Raw genomic sequence first — 17,193 nt, forward strand, 5'->3', positions numbered from 1 at the left:
GAGGTAGGATTTGAGGTAGAAGTTGATGAAGACATAACACATTGAACTAGCAAATGTTTCGCTAAAAAATGAGAGAGCAGTTAGGATTACGACAGTGTGTGTGTGTGTGAGAGAGAGACAGAGAGCAATTGTAAGATAAGCCTGCAAGATTGGCATGCAAATGTACAGAATAAAGAAGAAACACATCAGATATTTATGATCGATTAAATGATATAGTATATACAATACGAAGATCGATACCACTTGGTAAAGATACAGTACTTCGTTGCGCAGAGAGGATGGGCATCGCCGATCTCCATCCAACATTTTCAGCTAAGAGCTACTATCCCTGCCGATGCGGATACTCGCACAATTGAATTGATCAATTAACGTAGATGGAGAACAGATTTGCTTTTTCCATGAGTACAAAGGATTGGCCAAAACGTCAGCACATACCATCCAGTACCCCTCTGCCGATAAGACCCCTCTACTGATAAGCAAAAAAAAAGTTTCCCCATACAAAATGCCCAACTTCACTTACACGGTGCTTGGCTAAAATTGAAGTTATTTACGTGAAACAAGTTGTGTCTTATTGAGAGTTTCATGCTGTTTCGTATTATGCTATTGTTGCTTACGCTATATGGGCGGTTTGGCCGCATGGAACTATCGCAAAATTTCTATCAATGCCTCCTCCACGAACACTCCTCCCCAAAGCTTGTAGGACTTTTATCTGCGCCGGCCTTCCATAATCGCCTTGAAAAATGGCTCGAGCTTCTTACACAGAGGATGACGTTATTGAAGCAATATTAGATGTCACAGATAACGGTCTCTCGCAGAACCAATCCGCCCAGAAGCACGGCATCCCTCAGCCGACTCTTTCGAACCGATTAAGAGGTGTACCGCCAAAGTCTGAGGTCACCCATCCCGACAAGAGGCCTTGGGCTATGCTCCTTCTCACAGTCAAGTTCGCGCCACCGTCGCTGCCCTCCTACAACAGCAAGGCAGGGAAAAGCCTATCGGCGTACATTGGCTAGCCAGGTTTATGAAACGACATCCGTCCATAAAGACGAAGATAGGAAAACGCCAGGAGGCGTCGAGGTTCAATTGTTTTACCCCGACCGCCGTCAATTGGTACTTTGACATCCGCGAGAGCGAATATGGCTGGATCAAACCTGAGAACACTGTTAATGTTGACGAGGGCGGCATCATGGCCGGATTTGGTGAGTATTTTGTCGTTTCTTTCATGAGACAAACTGACCAGCTGCCAATGTAGGCTTGGATTCCTTAGTTATCGGCAGTAGCGACCCCAAGAAGAAAGCCTTCCTCAAAGGCTCCCAGTCCCGCACTTGGACCAGCTTTCTCGAAGCCGCAACTGCAACTGGCCGTCTTCTGAAGCCGGGGATTATCTTTAAAGGCAAAGAGCTTCAGCAACAGTGGTTTATTGATGAGCTCAAGGAAGTGGCTGACTGGTATTACATCACGTCCGACAACGGCTGGACAGACAACCATATCGCAGTCGAGTGGCTCAAACAGGTCTATCTTCCCCAAACACAGCCGGAAGATGAGTCAGATGCGAGGCTTATCATCTTAGATGGTCATCGAAGCCATGTATCTGTTCGTATCCGCCTTTTCCGGGCCACCTGGGCCGGGGATGTCGCTGACCGTAAATCTAGGATGAGTGGATGGCTACGTGCTTTTTGAACAACGTGTATTGTTGTTACCTGCCGGCTCACTGCTCCCACGGCCTACAACCACTCGACAATGGTCCATTTAATGCATCCAAGGCGGCCTATCGCAAAGAACTCCAAAAGCTGACAAGCCTGACCGATTCTGCGCCGGTGGACAAGGTCAACTTCATCAAGGCCTATGCCAAAGGCAGAGAAGTGGGTATGACGAAGAAAAACATCCTTTCTGGTTGGAGAGTGACCGGAAACTGGCCGATTTCTCGACGGAAAGCGCTCATACATCCTGAGATCCAGCCTGACAAGAAGGAAACGACGCCCGCATCAGACGGCCTCAGCGACGGGCAACGCGACTCTGATAACACGCCAAAGACCAGCCGTCACATCAGGGATCTAGGTAAGAACAAAAGCCCTTCGACAAGAAGGCGCTATTCTGTGATATCGAAAGGTTTTGAAGCACAAGAGTCAAAGATCGCTTCTCTAAGCTCAAGAGTAGCCAGTTTAGAGGAGGAAGTCGGGAGGCTGAGCAGAGGCAAGAAGAGGAAAGCGATACCGAATCCCAACAGGAAGTTTATGACACTGGCCGAGTCTCTAGTGACCGGTGACACTATTTCTGAACCAAACGAAATGATTGAAGAGACAGAGGGTGTCGAAGAGGTGATCGAGGTGGGAGGAGTGGAAGAGGATGAGGGCTCAGATTCGGAGGCGGAAGAGTTAGCTGTCACACGCACGCGCGCAGGCCGTGCAGTTAGAAGACCAAGACTATATTAAAATACATTCGATTCCAAGCTGGAAAAATAGGAATTGACTTGTTTTTCGTATTTCTGGTGGCTCTTTGTGAGGGGGTTGAAAATTAGCAGTTTGTATGGGGAAACTTTTTTTTTTGCTTATCAGTAGAGGGGTCTTATCGGCAGAGGGGTACTGGATGGTATCGCCGATCGTCGTAAAGCACCTTTAGTTAAGAGCCTTGATCCCTGCCAAGTGGATACTTGCAAAGCGGAATTGATCAATCAACGTAGTTGTTGAACAGAATTGCTTCTTCCGCGATTACGAAGGATTGACTAAGATATTAGATGTTACCATTACAATGAAAGTGGGTGAAGGGATATTTTGATCTATTGGTATATCAATACTGCAGCGACCACAGCCATATGAATAAGAGGGTGGAGGAGTATGATGCCGTACTGGTATATTCGGTATAATGGCATACCGACTAGATAATGGGATGAATAATCAAGCCCGATGTTATTAATGTTATAATAATAAGAGGGTGGAGGAGTATGATGTTCTACTGGTATACCGGTGTGACGATGCTCCGAGCAGATGATGGGATGAATAATCAAGCCCGAAGTTAATTATCACGAAAGGACGAGGGTGAAGGAATATGATGCTCTATTGGTATGTCGGTGTGATGATGCTCCGAGTAGATAATAGGATGAATAATCAAGTCTGATATTGGGATGAAATTGGAAGAGTAGGTAAAGAAGACCAAGGTGGGATAGACCTATCATTTATTGGTAGGTGGGTCAAGACAATGACGATCGACGATATTACCATATAGTTTGATAGGTGTAATAGAGACGAAGATGACGTGGGAGTATCGGGATAGAATCGGATCAAGAGGAGAGTAGGACCGGTTGGCCCGGTTGGTGTGGGAGAATCGAAATCTGCCCCAGAATGTACCGATTACAAAACAGCATTGTGAATGGCATCAACCTTTATCGTTCATATTTATGACACTATTTGGCTTAATACACATGATTACACACCCTAAGAATATTCGTACATACGCTGTCTTGTAATGGATTCGTCCTTACCTGCTCTACTTGAAAGGCTGCGTGGTCGAGCGCCTGGCAGCACACTCAGCAGTCTCGGGCTGAAGACGTACAATGATATCTTTGGTGCGGGAAACTCGAATACAAACGCAACACCAAGAGAATCACATTCTACTGTCCAACCAAGCACACCCGGTCGTATTCCGGGTGTCCAGCTTGTGGGCCCGACATTAAGGAGGTCGCTCCCTACTGTCCAACCGAGTACACTTTGCGATATTCCAGAACCCGTACCTATAGACGCGGCACTAGAGGGACCACAATCAGCGGACCAACCAAGCAAACCAGGTAATCACCAACAATACCAATCAAGTGTAAATCAAATCGACAATGCCAATGCGCAAACACAGGCGGCAGGAAACTGGATGAGCCGGCCACCACCAGGGAGCACGACGCCGACACAAGTGCCTCCAAGAAAAAGAGGCAGACCGCGAGGTTCTCGTGCACCAAGGCGGAGAGATGTTCGAGAAGGAAATCGGGTGCAGGAACATCAGCCAAGTGCATACCAAGTCGACACCATCAATACTCAAATACAGGGACCTGAAAGCTGGATGAGTCGACCGCCGCCAAGGAGTACGACACCAATACAGGCGCCTCCAAGATCAGGAGGCAAGCCGCGAACTTCTCGTGCATCAAGACGGAAAGATGCCCGGGAAAGAAACTGGCGGCAAAGGAGACAAACCCAACAGCAAAGACCACTGGTTGCCGTTGGGACCCCACCAGCCAGTTCCCAGTTGCCATCTAATGCTCCACAGCAACTAAAACCTGTACCAGTGCAACCGCTTATAGCACCAAACCCCACACAAGCTGCAGAAATAAGCAACGCGAGCCAATATCACCGGCACAATGCACTGGGCATGCAGCAATGTATGAGCATTCCAAGCTTTTCAGATGTGGATCAACATGGCCAACAAGAACTTGGCGCCAAGCGTAAGGCTGACCAACACGGACAAGAACAAAACAAAAGGCAAAATCGAACACAGGTTGAGAATAGCAACCTTGAAGAGCAAACCCAGGCATTCAAGAGAGCTATTAAGTATCTGGAAGATGAATTTACAGAGAAGGAGAGAATATCCTACACAAAGAATTGGCGTAAGCCGGTCCCCCGTGAGAGGAATATATCCACAGTCATGGACTTTTATCAAGCATTTCACAACATGGACACCCTACCCATACACACATGCATGATATGCTATCAGAAGATCAGCACCATGGAGATGAAAGAGCTTAGCTGGGAAGAGTGGACGAATAGCGCAGCGATGAATAGCTGCCGCACGTATTCATGTCCCGATTGCTTCCCTGTTGGCAAGGCTATACCGAGCTGCGAAAACTGTGCAATGAAGATCCGCGAATGCAATATGGCGCGGGGCGGGAACTTGCATCAAGCACTTGGTTGCGAGCACATGTACCCGGATGCTCTCAGAGACTTGACATTGGTTGAGGAGAAGCTGATCGCACTCAACACCCATTTCGGTTTCGTTGCAAGAATCAAAGTCACAAAAAGCACCAAACAGAGTACGGCATATGCACGGCATGTGAAGGGTCATATAACTGTGTTTCCAAACAATGTTCAAGACTTGGTTACCACAGTACTACCACATCCGCTTCTACAATCTTTGGAGGACATCCATATATCCTGGCATGGGCCGCAGAGACCAGCCCCCAGCGATCTATCCAAGTTGCTCTCAGTCCGGCGAGGAGCTGTGGAACGGGCGTTGCTTTGGCTAAAAGAATTTAACCCCCACTATCGGCACATCGAAATCGACAAAGCCGAGTTGGATAGTTGGGGAGAGCCGGCGCATGGGGTTCCGAGCCCGATCTATGACAGGATAGAGAGAGATGAACCATCGGCATGGGAAGAAACGCGAACAGCGCACATTGTGCCCCCGGCAGAACGTGGAATGGATGACACTGGGCCCCAGTCACTCGAACAGATTGTGGACGGGCTGGGCAGAGCGTATGATGAGAATGATGTAAGTTACGACGAGGATCAGCAGCTCTATGACGAGCGCAGTCGGGAGGAGCTCGAGTATGAGGGCATGGGAAGCTTTCTTGATGAGATGCTTGCATCTGGTATGTTTCCACTGGATACAGCACCGCGAGCAACAGATGCCGATAAACTGCAATTTGCCATTGATACAATCAGAGGTGGACAGACAAATGCGCAGGCACAGCCGCCCAACCCGCCGGCTGGGAGCGCGCAGGATTCGCACCTTCAGCCATACATTCACATTTCAAGAGGCAACGAGTTTGCAGATGTCAATGATCTCTGGCATCTTGCAAAAGCATTTCCAACACTATTCCCGTTCGGTTTTGGTGGGCCACGGTGCAAGGAAGAGATGGAATCGGACCTGTGGAAGAACAGTGTCCAGCTCACAGGGCATATCCGTAATAGAGACGGTATTGGAGAGGGTGGAGAGGATGCGATTTCGCCAACACGTAATCTCGGACTTCGCGCATGGATGAAGAAGGTGCTGCAACGACATGGTGGTCGCTTTGCCAATCATCCGGCGTTTTCATTCCTAGTCTTCAACATAGAGGTTCGGTCTAGGAATAGAGGAGTAAGTATGGTGAGCGTGCGACGGACCGATTTTCCTGAGGTTGAGAGGATCGTTCGGTCGTTAACACTAGACAGACTGGCGGAAGTGCAAAAGGAGTTAGAGGCTGGCGGGAGCACCCGAGATGAAGATATCAAAAAGCTCCTGCGACACATCTCATACTTTGGCTACAAACAGGCCATGTCGCAGGAGTCGCGGCTAGCCATGCGCAGAAAGATTAAAGCGCTCATCATCAGATACGGTATACCGGCGATTTGGTTTACGCTGAACCCTAATGACATTACGAACCCGGTAAAACTACGTCTGGCGGCATATCGAAAGGAGGACAAGGCTGGCGCGGAAGCAACCCTGCTTCGGGCCCTTCAGGATAGGTATGAGAGAGTGAAGCTGGCGATAACCGACCCCATAAGCTCTGCCATCTTCTTCCACCGCGAAGTAGAGATGTTCTTTGAGCATTACGTCAAGGTTGGGGAGGAATCTGTGTTTGGTCGGATTGGACAGTATTTCGCCGCCGTCGAGACCAACGAACGCGGTGCTCTTCATGTCCATGGTTTGCTATGGCTCGAGGGGAACTTGGAGCTCGGAAACTTCATCGGTGCTCATGGAAACGGGGAGGATGATGAGAGTGCGGCGATGGAACGGGAAGGAATCCTGAAATATGTCGATTCTGTCTTTGCCGAGGTATGTGCATCCATATATCCACGTAACCAAAAGCCAACGTAGGTCGGAAGCTAAACTATTATCTAGGATCTGAACGAATCTGCTGCCTTTAATGAGGAGAGCCAGACTAGGGTGGTTTACGACAACATATCCCACTTGATGACCGATACAGGGCGCTTCTCTGAACAGTTTGACGATGAAGCCCACTTTTGCGCGGGCAGGGTCCAGATGCATGTCCACACCGCAACTTGTGTCAAATACTCTCATAACAAGGAGGGAGGGAAGAAGCCCACGTGTCGATTCCATGCGCCTTGGAAGCTCTTTACAAAAAGCGAATTCGGCGCGGATGGTATACTTCGGCTCCAACGCTCACATCCCATGATCAACCGATGGAACAAGTCAATGGCGGTTGGGTTGAGGCACAATCACGACATCTCCTTCATCGGAACCCAAAGCAAGACAATGGCGCTGATATACTACCTGACAAACTACGCCACAAAAATCGAAGATCCGATCTGGAAGAGAGTGGCCATAGCAGCAGAGCTCTTTCCGAGTATCAGCACAACCAGCGCCGTCGGGCTTGGTGCAACAACTGCAAACTACGAAGCCAAGGCAAATATAAACCGCCAGTATCTGATGAGAATCGCAAACCGAATATTCACCGAGAGGCCATTATCGCAGGTGGAGGTGATTGCGCACTTCTTGGATTACCCAAGTGAGTTCTCGAGTACCAAACAATGGTCATATGTGAATATGACAACGATGTACTGGGCAATACTCCGACGCTGGCCGCATCTCCAGCAATGCAGTACCGGTAGCACTATAGGCGACGACGATGATGGACCTATCGAGAACATAAGTGGCAATGGCAACGGCAACGACGCGGAAGCCAGCGCGGAGAGGGTCTTGGTGGGAAGCGATGGCAAGAAGCTACCATACATTGAAGCCTACCACCACCGTGGAGAGGTGCTGCAGACATTATGCTTCTATGACTACGTGTCGCTTGTTACATTACAAAAGAGGATAGATTCATCTTCCAAGGAGTTGGTGAAGATAGAATTTGAAATGAACTGGAAGCCGGGAAGGGACTGGGTGCAGGTTCTAAGACCCCCGGGGAAGTATGCAGTGCCATGCATGAACGGGTTTCTCGATATGGACTTTGATATTGACACAAACGCAGACAGATACCGCAGGTAAGCACAAGCCATAGAACAGATGGGATGGATAAACGAGGAGCATACACTAATATTAGCACCAGAGCTGCAGTACAGCACCTCGCACTCTTTGTGCCATGGGAGAAGTTCACTACAGCAGCATCAGGCGATATTAATGAAATCTGGGAACACTGGAGACGGCGACTCCCCAAAAGACTCCAGACTATCGCAAGCAACATCCAGCTCTTGAAGCGATCAGCGGAAGATGCGCGGCGAGACGCGAAGCAGTGGGCAGTTGCAGGGGACGATGCCATTTTAGATGATATCGATGCTATGGGGGATGATATCCAAGATTCTATGGGCCCAGTAAAAACGTATCGCTCAGATCAGGTTGGCCAGCTTCGCCGACTGATGGAAACAGTACGGGGTGCCACAGCTCCCAACCAGGTGACCGCTGGTTCGGAGTCTCTCGTTAAGCTGCTAGATCAGCTTCATGAAGCCCACGCAGATATCACCGACTTTGCAGATGATCTTGAGACTGTCGCCCCTGCTGAGAGCCTTGAGCAGTACCAGCCAACTATGGTAGCTAGAAGCGAGCTCCCAATGCAACATCAGCTCAGGGGGATTAAGAGCAAGCAGGATAAAGCCGACAAGGAAATTGTGCAAAGAATCCAAGGCTCTGACGGAGTTCAGGATACTCAGAACACGGCTGCCGGCACAGAAGCATTATTGAACCATACTTTTGCGGGTGCAGGAGAAGATAGCATAGAGATATCGGAAACAGACACCAGGAACACTGATGGACCCAGCACTACGGTCGCTTTTGGACCGTCAACCACATTCCTCCATGCCGGTCGGCAGATCGCAAGCAGGTTCACCCTGAACGAGCGGCAGGAAATTGCCTTCCTTTTAGTATGTCGCCATCTCGACACCATCCCGGACGAAGGTGACAGCGATGATTTCGATAGCAGTAATGTCGAGAACAATGATAACGCACAACTATGCGAGTTCCTGGGTGGGGAGGGCGGCACCGGGAAGTCCAGGGTCATCGAGGCGTTGGCGGAATTGTTCGCTAGCAAAGACGTATCGCACAGGCTGCTTATGACGGCGACATCGGGGGCCGCAGCAGCGCGGATCCACGGCGTGACTATTCACTCCGCCTGTGGGATGCAACCCAACGTATCCGGCGGCAATGCCGACGATGGCAGCACGGTAACCTACGTGGACGGTGATGCTCGAAGAAGATGGAGAGAAAAGTGGCTGCTCATCATTGACGAGGTGAGCATGCTGGGCCTCCAGACGCTCTCCAACATCAACAAGCGACTTTGCGCCTCCCGAGGATCGAATCAAGATTTTGGCGGCATCCCAGTGGTGCTACTATCAGGAGATTTCCACCAATTCCGCCCAGTGCAAAACAAGTCGCTATTGACGCCATGGTCCGCCCTCAGGATTGCAGATGAAATGAGGGCGCACGCACTCTGGGCTCGATTTACCACCGTCGTTATGCTCACCGAACAGGTGCGCGCAGCGGGGGACCCGCAGCTGCAGCGGCTGCTGACTCGGATCCGGCAGGGGCAGCAAGACGAGTCCGACATGGAGCTTCTTAATAGCCGGTGCTTTCAGGAAGGCCGAGCCATACCATGGGGCAGGGGCATCACAGTAGTTACACCCCTTAACAGCAATAGATGGAGCCTGAACATGGATGCGGTCTTGGCCTTCCAGAGGCACCACCAGAAGCCAGTCCGGATATTTCTACCCCAGCACCGTTGGGGTAAACCCAGTACATTACCGGTAACGGAGGAAGAAGCTACGCTCATGGCCAGCGTCGGAGATGACAGCAAGATCTGTGTGCCGGCCACGTTCATGTTCGTGCCTGGCATGCCGGTGGTAGTGACGAAGAATATAAACCCAGGCCTCAAGCTCGTGAACGGGGCCAAGTACAAAGCACTGGAAGTTATACCAGACTCCAAGAGTTTCCCAGGGTATCAACTCGCCTCGAACATCATCCTCCACTTTGGACCACCTGCCGGCATCATCCTGTCGTCCGAGTCCACCAAGAAGTTCAAGTTTGATGACATGCCACCACCAGGCACGGTCCTGCTTACTCCAACAAGTGCCCAGATACCCATCGAGAAGAAGAAGAGGGCCAAGAAGAGGCCTTGGCAGAGGCACGAAGTGAGCCGCCGAGGACTCCCCTGCACTGCCGCGTTCGCATGCACCGATTACAAAATCCAAGGCGAAACCCTCGTCGAGATTGCGCTGGAGCTGCGAGGAACCGGAACAAAGCTGAATACGACAACTGGACAACTCGAGCCAGGAAAGTGCGATCCGTACAGCCTGTATGTGCAGCTATCGCGGTGCAAATCGCTTGATGGTATTATGTTGCTGTCAAAGGCGCGGGTGCAGGACATAGTCGGGAATGAAATACCACAGGAAATGTTTGATGGCGAGGCTAGGCTGGAACAGTTGTGCGAGAGGACAGTAAATGAGGCCCGATTATCGTTATTGTCATATCCATCTGCACAATACTAGCAGTAATGTAATTTAGATAACTGTTGGATTGTGACCCTGTATTACGAAACCTCTGATAGATCGATATGCCGACCTTAGTCAGAGGCGGCGTGAGATGACATAAAACCCCTCTCGAGAAAAAAGAGGGGGCCGCGAGGCATCCTAGATCAATACAATCATCATCTTTGGTCTCCACACTCTATTGACCATTAATCCCTTGGATTGAATGTGTGGTACGCGATCCAACAATAACTAATACATTAATTACACCTAACTCAAGCATAAGAGAAAATGTCATAAAATATAAAGACAAGAGCAATAATGCGATCACACAAACCGAGCTCGCACGTGCATTTCACGTGCATTTCACGTGTGTCTTAACAGGAAACCCTCAAAAGAAGACTCCTTTGCACTTAATCTCAGAGAGCGAATGAGAGTTCACATGTGCGCATTGCCAAATGAGGAAGAGAAGATTGGCACCTCTGAGGGGCATTCGGATGGGGTTAATCCGGACCAATAGGAGGTGCAGTTACGCTTCCTAATCGGGTAACCACTTAATGCGGGTGGGGGGAATCCCAGAGCTTAAGAAGACCTTTCGTACCGAAAGGCATAGAAGTCCTTCGGACTTAATAAATCACTAGTTATGCAAGCAACGAGTGAAGTGCGTACAGACATGAAAAACACGAGACGCTTCATTATCATCATTACCAGTTCACGACCCTCCAGTCCCAAGGAATACTCGCTCAATCCATTCCCGATATGTTGTTGATATCCAGCTCGCGAGCTCTCTCAACACCGCAGTCAACTGATATATCCCTACCAGTGATCTTGTATCCCCAATATCCATCTCCTCTAGGATCTCAATGCAATCGCCGCGGTGGCAAGCAAACGAGATCCGCCAGCTGTGGTCGACTACGTAAAGGAGGGGTATCGTGACCCATGGACAACCCTTCGGACGAAACGTCTCCATGCGGCAGAACCAGGCGGCGGTCCAAACGCCAAGCTGTAGTCGGCCGTCGGTGATGGCAGTTCCGAGCTTGGTCTCGACGTTGCACCCAATCGGGGCAAACTGCAGTGGTGCAAAGGTGGTCTGGTTGACAGTCTGCGAGTCCCCGGGTTGATTAAACACCTTGTTCGTGATGGCAGTCATTAGTCGGCAGTCCTGGTCCGTTGCATCTGAGCGGAGTGGTTTTCCGTTGCTTAGCCACAGAGCGAGGGCAAAGTCGATCATCTTGGCTTCGATTACACTACTCCCGGCTGAAGGCACGAATTTGGAGGTTAGTTGCGCTGTCAGGGACGGCACCACGTGAACCGTCGGCTGGGCGGAAAGCGCATGCACCAAGAGTGGCATGTGTACAGTCATGTTCCAGCCAATTTCGGAGTATCCGCAGAGCTCGCATGTGTCTGCGTCGGCTTTGAGGCGGCGCAGCGTACGAAGTTCCTCAAGAGCGGCCTCGGTAGAGGTTGTTGGCCCGCCGATCCCGAGAATTGCGTCCTTGCTTTTCGGATCATAGTTGATGGAGACACCAAGTTCCTCGAGTGGACGGAACCAACTGTCCGGGACAAGCGGTTGCAGTTTCTTGAATTGGGTTTGGATCTCGGAAGGAATGAACCGATCGCGCAGCACGGTTATGGCGTGGATCCGCGTGAAAAGCTCGTGGACATCTTTGGGCAGTTTTTCGAACGGGTTGTCTTGCTGAGCAACCCGGACGACAGGCAAATCCATGGCATGGAGGCTGTTGACGTTTTTGACCTTGCTCTTGTCTGGGCTCTTGCGCCTTCCCCTCGTTGGAGAGCCACCAGCCTCAGACTTTCGCAAAGACTGTCCACCAGCTTCTGACCCTCCCATAGACTGTTCCGTTTGCGAATTCGATGTTTGCGAAGGAGTCAGGCTGGGAATGTCTCTGCCCAAGAAAATTGGAAGAGACCGAGAGTCGACGGCCGTGGCGGCTGCAGATGCTGACCTTGGTGTTGCCTGGTCATCGTTGCTGTCATACTGGTGATCCATTGCAATAGATTGGCCGGGAAGAGACCCGAGCTTCTGCCTCTTTGATGGGGAACCGCTTCGATTGCTTGATCGAGATGGCGGAGGTGTCATTTCAGGTCCACGCGGTTGGAGGCTGTACGACTTTGGCAGCTGAATGGACGAGGGATTGGGAATGGCTTGCAGCCAATTCTCGATCCAATCCACGAATGGTGTGGAGTTCATGGAGGTCTGATGCTGGAGAGAATGATGGTGGTGGTGCTGGCGGAGATGTGACCTTTTCGCAAGATTGTTTATTTTGATTTGAAGTTTCGTGCTGTTGGTGGGGTGAAATCCATTCCTGGTATATATCGACGCCCGCATCGGGGTCGTGATTGGACCGGCGTTCTCCGCACTCGGCTCGGAAGAATGCGGACCCGACCGACTTCTTTTTTTTTTTCTCTGATCAGTCAGGGTGTCAGACAACTAGCTCTACAGGGATCATTGATGGCACCAGTCAATTGATGAGAATTATCTGGAGAACCAAGGAAATTGAACAGCCATGTGCTCAGGCACAGCTATTTAAGCTCATGTCGTTAGGATTGGAACCCTTGATGCGACAAGCTAGATGTGAAACCGGATACACGACCCCAAAGTACGGGCCGCGTTTCATATCCAGTCGCACGAACCTAGTGGTGATATGCGACACAGGGTGTCGCACTGAGCGTGCTAAAAGGATCAAGGGTCAGGTAAACGATAATGGGCAGCAGCAGTGTGTTGATTGATTGTTGTCTGAGGTTATTTCTTTTGTGCGGGGTACTCCATCCCGCAGAGCTACTTATAGCATACGGCTAGATTACTAACGCAGTTGTTTCATGAGGCCGTGAAGATCATGCCTACCCTGCGACACAGGGTCATCAGTCAAGGTCATAAGGGGCTTTGCTCGTCATTTGTATGTAGATGTGTTATCTTTGATGCGATATCTTTATACCGGATATGCTCCCATCCCCTAGCTCAGAATGCAGGAGCAATGTGGCGCAGCTTGCAGCCATGCATATACCTAAGTAGAGCATTTTTCTGCCTCGTCAGGCTCTGAAGTCATGCCGACCATAAACTCCCCGCTCACCGTCTTTCTCCCCAGTAGCCTCGCAATCAAATGCTCTCACAATGAACGAATCCGCAGAGGCGACAGAGTCCAGCCAACAGCCACCAGGAGCACTATCAGGACACGATGTCTTTCAGACTCCAGAAAATGAAGAGTTCTATTCGGCAAATCTCTACAATGACCTTGATGCAACCAGCAAAGAAATCCGGATTATCAATATTCTTCCCGACTCTGGCGGTGGATTAATTGAGTGCGAGTTCCTGCCTGAAGCGCCTTTAGTCGACGTGAAAGGCCGATACTTTGCTCTCTCATATTGCGCGGGAAATGCAAAAACGACCAACATTATCCTCGTCAATGGGATAAGGTGCAATGTCTTCGCCAACCTACATCATGCGTTGGTGCTTGCTCGCCAGTATTTCAACAAGAGCTTCGGAAACAGTCCCCTTCGTTTATGGGTTGATCAATTATGTATCAACCAGAAGAACAACCAAGAGAGATCCCACCAAGTCGGATTCATGAGAGACATCTACGAGTGTGCGCAGCATACCCTTATATGTTTATCGATATCTGACACAAGGGGAACGGGACTCGAATGGTTGAGCGAGCTATGTCGCAATTTGCCACTTCGAGAGGATGATAATATGCTCAGCTTTGAGAACGATGAAGAGCGAGAGAACCTGGATGCCGAAATGAAAAGGAAACAAAACCAATGGCACCATGACGCTTACTATATCGAGACCATCCTAATGTGTCCAGAGGATCCTAAACCTACGGTGAAGCGATTCTGGTGGTATCGACTGAACCGCTATTTCTGGGAGAACATGGCGAACGAAAGATTTGCAAACGGATGGATGGCATTTTACGACGTCCTTGGAAGCCCTTGGTGGGGACGAGCATGGGTATTTCAGGAGTTCATCATGTCCCACAACATTACTTTCATGTTTGGGCGCCAGTTCATCTCTTGGGCGCAGATATCGCAAATGCTGGATTGTTTTTGCGAAATCCACGAAAGCTTCCTGACAAGTCGTGATCGGCTTATTGGAACCAATGGCCTTGAGATAAATGGCCCGGAAGATCGAGTCTTTTGTCGTGTCTTGGAGCACATCCAGCGTACAGGAGCGCAAGAGAATGTGGACAGAGCAAGGGTCATGACCAAGATGAAGTTGCGCTGGAACGGAAGAACGGATATCAAGATGCTTTTAGCACACTCTCGCTATTGCGAGTCTTCTGATGACCGAGATAGGGTCTACTCCTTCATTGGGCTTGCATATCCGAAGTATCACATCATTCCGGACTATTCATCGCAAAACAGCCCGTCTGATGTTCTCATTGAGACGACAAAGAAGATTATACAGGCCGAAGACAGTCTAGACGTCTTGATCCAGGCTGCAATTCCTGTTGCTTCACGGAGGCTAGCATTGCCATCTTGGGTTGTGGATTGGACTTGCAGAGGGCGAGATGACTACTTTGGCAAGTTTTCTTTGAAGATGCGCTGTGGAATCACGCACACAAGCGCCAATGCCTCTTTTCGCGAAATTATAGACTCAATGAACCTCTATCGCACACTAGTGATCGAGGTTTGGGGTATTCATGTTGACACGATACGGTCGATCATCAGAAATGAACCGTTTGGAAACTTTGAGACTCCGCAAGGTTATGGTGGCAACTCATTGTCTTCTGCGGAACGCGGAGATGAGATTTGGATACTATACGGCTTGCGTATACCGATCATTCTACGGCCTGAATCCAACGGGTATCGAATTGTCAGTTGTGCACTGGTTAATGATAGCCCTGGGTGGGATGGGCTTCCAATCGTGGCGCTTGGGGAGATCATGGAGTTGGCCGAGACAGGCCAAAGAACCCGAAAACGCATCTCGATATTTTAGTAAAGGTTGGATAAATTTGCCTAGTTTAACTATACTTCCTTGTAGCTGTGATAATGATATGGAATTAAGAACTCGGAATGTATTAATGCCAGCTATCTAAGGCTAGAGGATAGATTAATTGTTGGAAATCCAACGATCGCCCTTCCCTTCAGGAGCCAGACCAGGAGTCTGAAAGTCCTAGATTTGGAGTTCAAAGTCCCAGATGGAATCATTTAGAGATATAAACCCTACAAGAACTCTCATCTCAAAAATTAACAATCAAGTTCAATGAAATATTTGCACTCGGCACCCCTGCACAATATTTCCAACAGGTCGTCGGCGGCGGGAGGAAGACCCAGCAGCCTCGGCGGAGGCAGCAAAGGATTGATTCCCCGCCGACAACGAAGTAGAATGGCGGTTGTCGAGTACGTTGGCGTGGGCAATCGGCTGATGCATGCCTCTCTAAGGTTGCGAAGGAGGAAGAACCGACGGCTGTGCGCCTGCGTCCAGGAGAGAGGATGACTGCACAGTAGACAGAGGTGAAGCAATAGCAGGTGCGTGAGCGTGGGCATGACCATGTCGCCAAGGACCCGCACGCTGGCTGACCTCCCGAGTGGGGGGAACGGCAGCAGGCGCTTGTGGTTCAGACTCGAAGTCGAAGCATAGATGGGAGGCAGAGACTCTATCTACGCCTTCTTCATAGCCGTGGGCGGGTTGAGTGCCACTAGTCACTGGCTGTGACGGAGCCGCCGGTGCTGGAGGTTGGTTGGCATACTGCCATGGAGCCGAACCCGGAGTTTGAGTTGGAGGAAGTGTAGATGGATGAGCCACGAACTGTGGCCCCCATAGTTTCTGGCTCTGAGCCTCGCCGATGCGCTTGGCCGTGATGTACTTTTTCGCACCCTCGACGGTCGCCATATCGTTCAAGATGAAACCGACTCTCCACTGAAAGAGGTTCTCATCTCTCCCGTTTTCGACTTTGAAGATGGCTTCCCACGCGATCGCATCCGAAAGAATTCCCTTGGCTTGCGCAGCCAAGCCGCCTGTATATGTATGTCGTCAGTAAGCTGTGGGCACCAAGGGTTGCACGGAAGTGCATACGGAAAACAACATTATGAAGACGAGCTGTGTATTCGAAGTCCAAATCTACGTCGTCAATCAACTGGTGAAGCAGCGGACCTTCGGGAAGATTGTTTGGGTCGATGAATTCCATCGATGCACCTCTCAACCGTTTCGACAGAGCCATCATCAGCTTTGCCTCGAGATCCAAACAGAACTTGAGCGTCCAGGGCTGTCTGTTGGAATCTGCTTCGAGATAGATGGAGAGATTGACGCCAGCTATCATCTGGCAGTGAAGCAGGTTAGGCCTCGTCTTTCCACAAGTGCAAGGATGGACTTACCGTGCAGCCATTATGCACACAACCTTGGCACATGGCGGGCACGAGATTGAGCTAGAGTGACTCAAGCGGGCAGGATAGGGACAGAAGAGGATGGGTAGAAGTTGAAATCAAAGATGAATCAGCCTGCGAGGCAAGTGTAACTGATGAAATAGATTCGTAAGGTGGGAGACGAGTTAGATTTCGTCGCAGCGTTCAAGTCTTTGAACCCGAGAAGTAAGGCATAAAAATTTCTTTAGGGCTTCCAAATAGGTCGAAAGCACGTTAAAGGGGGCATGGTCTCGATTGTGAGGCCGTTTGTCCAAGGGGTGACTCTGGGAAGTCTGTGTTCAAGCTTGCTGTTCTGCCATGCATGCATCCGACAATGTTAGTGGAACTCCTGAGGGCCCGTCTAGGACGCTACAATGGCCTCCTTTTTCTGTTTGCACAGTGTTGATCCAGTGTCGTCAATGTCAAACGGACGGGTGCATGCTGTATTGATAAAGTG

The 17,193-nt window shown here is 50.1% G+C and overlaps 5 protein-coding genes across 5 annotated transcripts; 3 read left to right on the plus strand and 2 right to left on the minus strand.

The window, feature by feature from the left end:
• Positions 1-740: 740 nt before the first annotated feature.
• MRS44_013469 (uncharacterized protein) lies at positions 741-2,432 on the plus strand (the record flags this gene model as incomplete). Its single annotated transcript, XM_065616942.1, has 5 exons — positions 741-938; positions 977-1,199; positions 1,268-1,593; positions 1,653-2,058; positions 2,110-2,432. The coding sequence occupies 5 exons, from the start codon at positions 741-743 to the stop codon at positions 2,430-2,432; spliced, it is 1,476 nt and encodes a 491-aa protein (XP_065473014.1).
• Positions 2,433-4,396: 1,964 nt separating this feature from the next.
• Positions 4,397-10,475, plus strand: MRS44_013470 (uncharacterized protein; the record flags this gene model as incomplete). The annotated part of the gene is made up of 5 exons (XM_065616943.1): positions 4,397-4,423; positions 4,477-6,732; positions 6,799-7,904; positions 7,964-10,204; positions 10,457-10,475. The coding sequence occupies 5 exons, from the start codon at positions 4,397-4,399 to the stop codon at positions 10,473-10,475; spliced, it is 5,649 nt and encodes a 1,882-aa protein (XP_065473015.1).
• A 613-nt stretch (positions 10,476-11,088) lies between these two features.
• MRS44_013471 (uncharacterized protein) lies at positions 11,089-12,585 on the minus strand (the record flags this gene model as incomplete). The annotated part of the gene is made up of 1 exon (XM_065616944.1): positions 11,089-12,585. One exon carries the CDS (start codon positions 12,583-12,585, stop codon positions 11,089-11,091), a length of 1,497 nt encoding a protein of 498 aa, XP_065473016.1.
• Positions 12,586-13,506: 921 nt separating this feature from the next.
• Positions 13,507-15,330, plus strand: MRS44_013472 (uncharacterized protein; the record flags this gene model as incomplete). The annotated part of the gene is made up of 1 exon (XM_046280321.2): positions 13,507-15,330. The coding sequence occupies one exon, from the start codon at positions 13,507-13,509 to the stop codon at positions 15,328-15,330; it is 1,824 nt and encodes a 607-aa protein (XP_046125884.2).
• A 441-nt stretch (positions 15,331-15,771) lies between these two features.
• MRS44_013473 (uncharacterized protein) lies at positions 15,772-16,742 on the minus strand (the record flags this gene model as incomplete). Its single annotated transcript, XM_065616945.1, has 3 exons — positions 15,772-16,352; positions 16,411-16,654; positions 16,710-16,742. 3 exons carry the CDS (start codon positions 16,740-16,742, stop codon positions 15,772-15,774), a joined length of 858 nt encoding a protein of 285 aa, XP_065473017.1.
• Positions 16,743-17,193: the final 451 nt, after the last annotated feature.

The sequence above is a fragment of the Fusarium solani genome, assembly GCF_023522795.1.
Source record: "Fusarium solani strain SB1 chromosome Unknown bctg00000009, whole genome shotgun sequence".
In the NCBI taxonomy this organism is placed as follows: Eukaryota; Fungi; Ascomycota; class Sordariomycetes; order Hypocreales; family Nectriaceae; genus Fusarium; species Fusarium solani.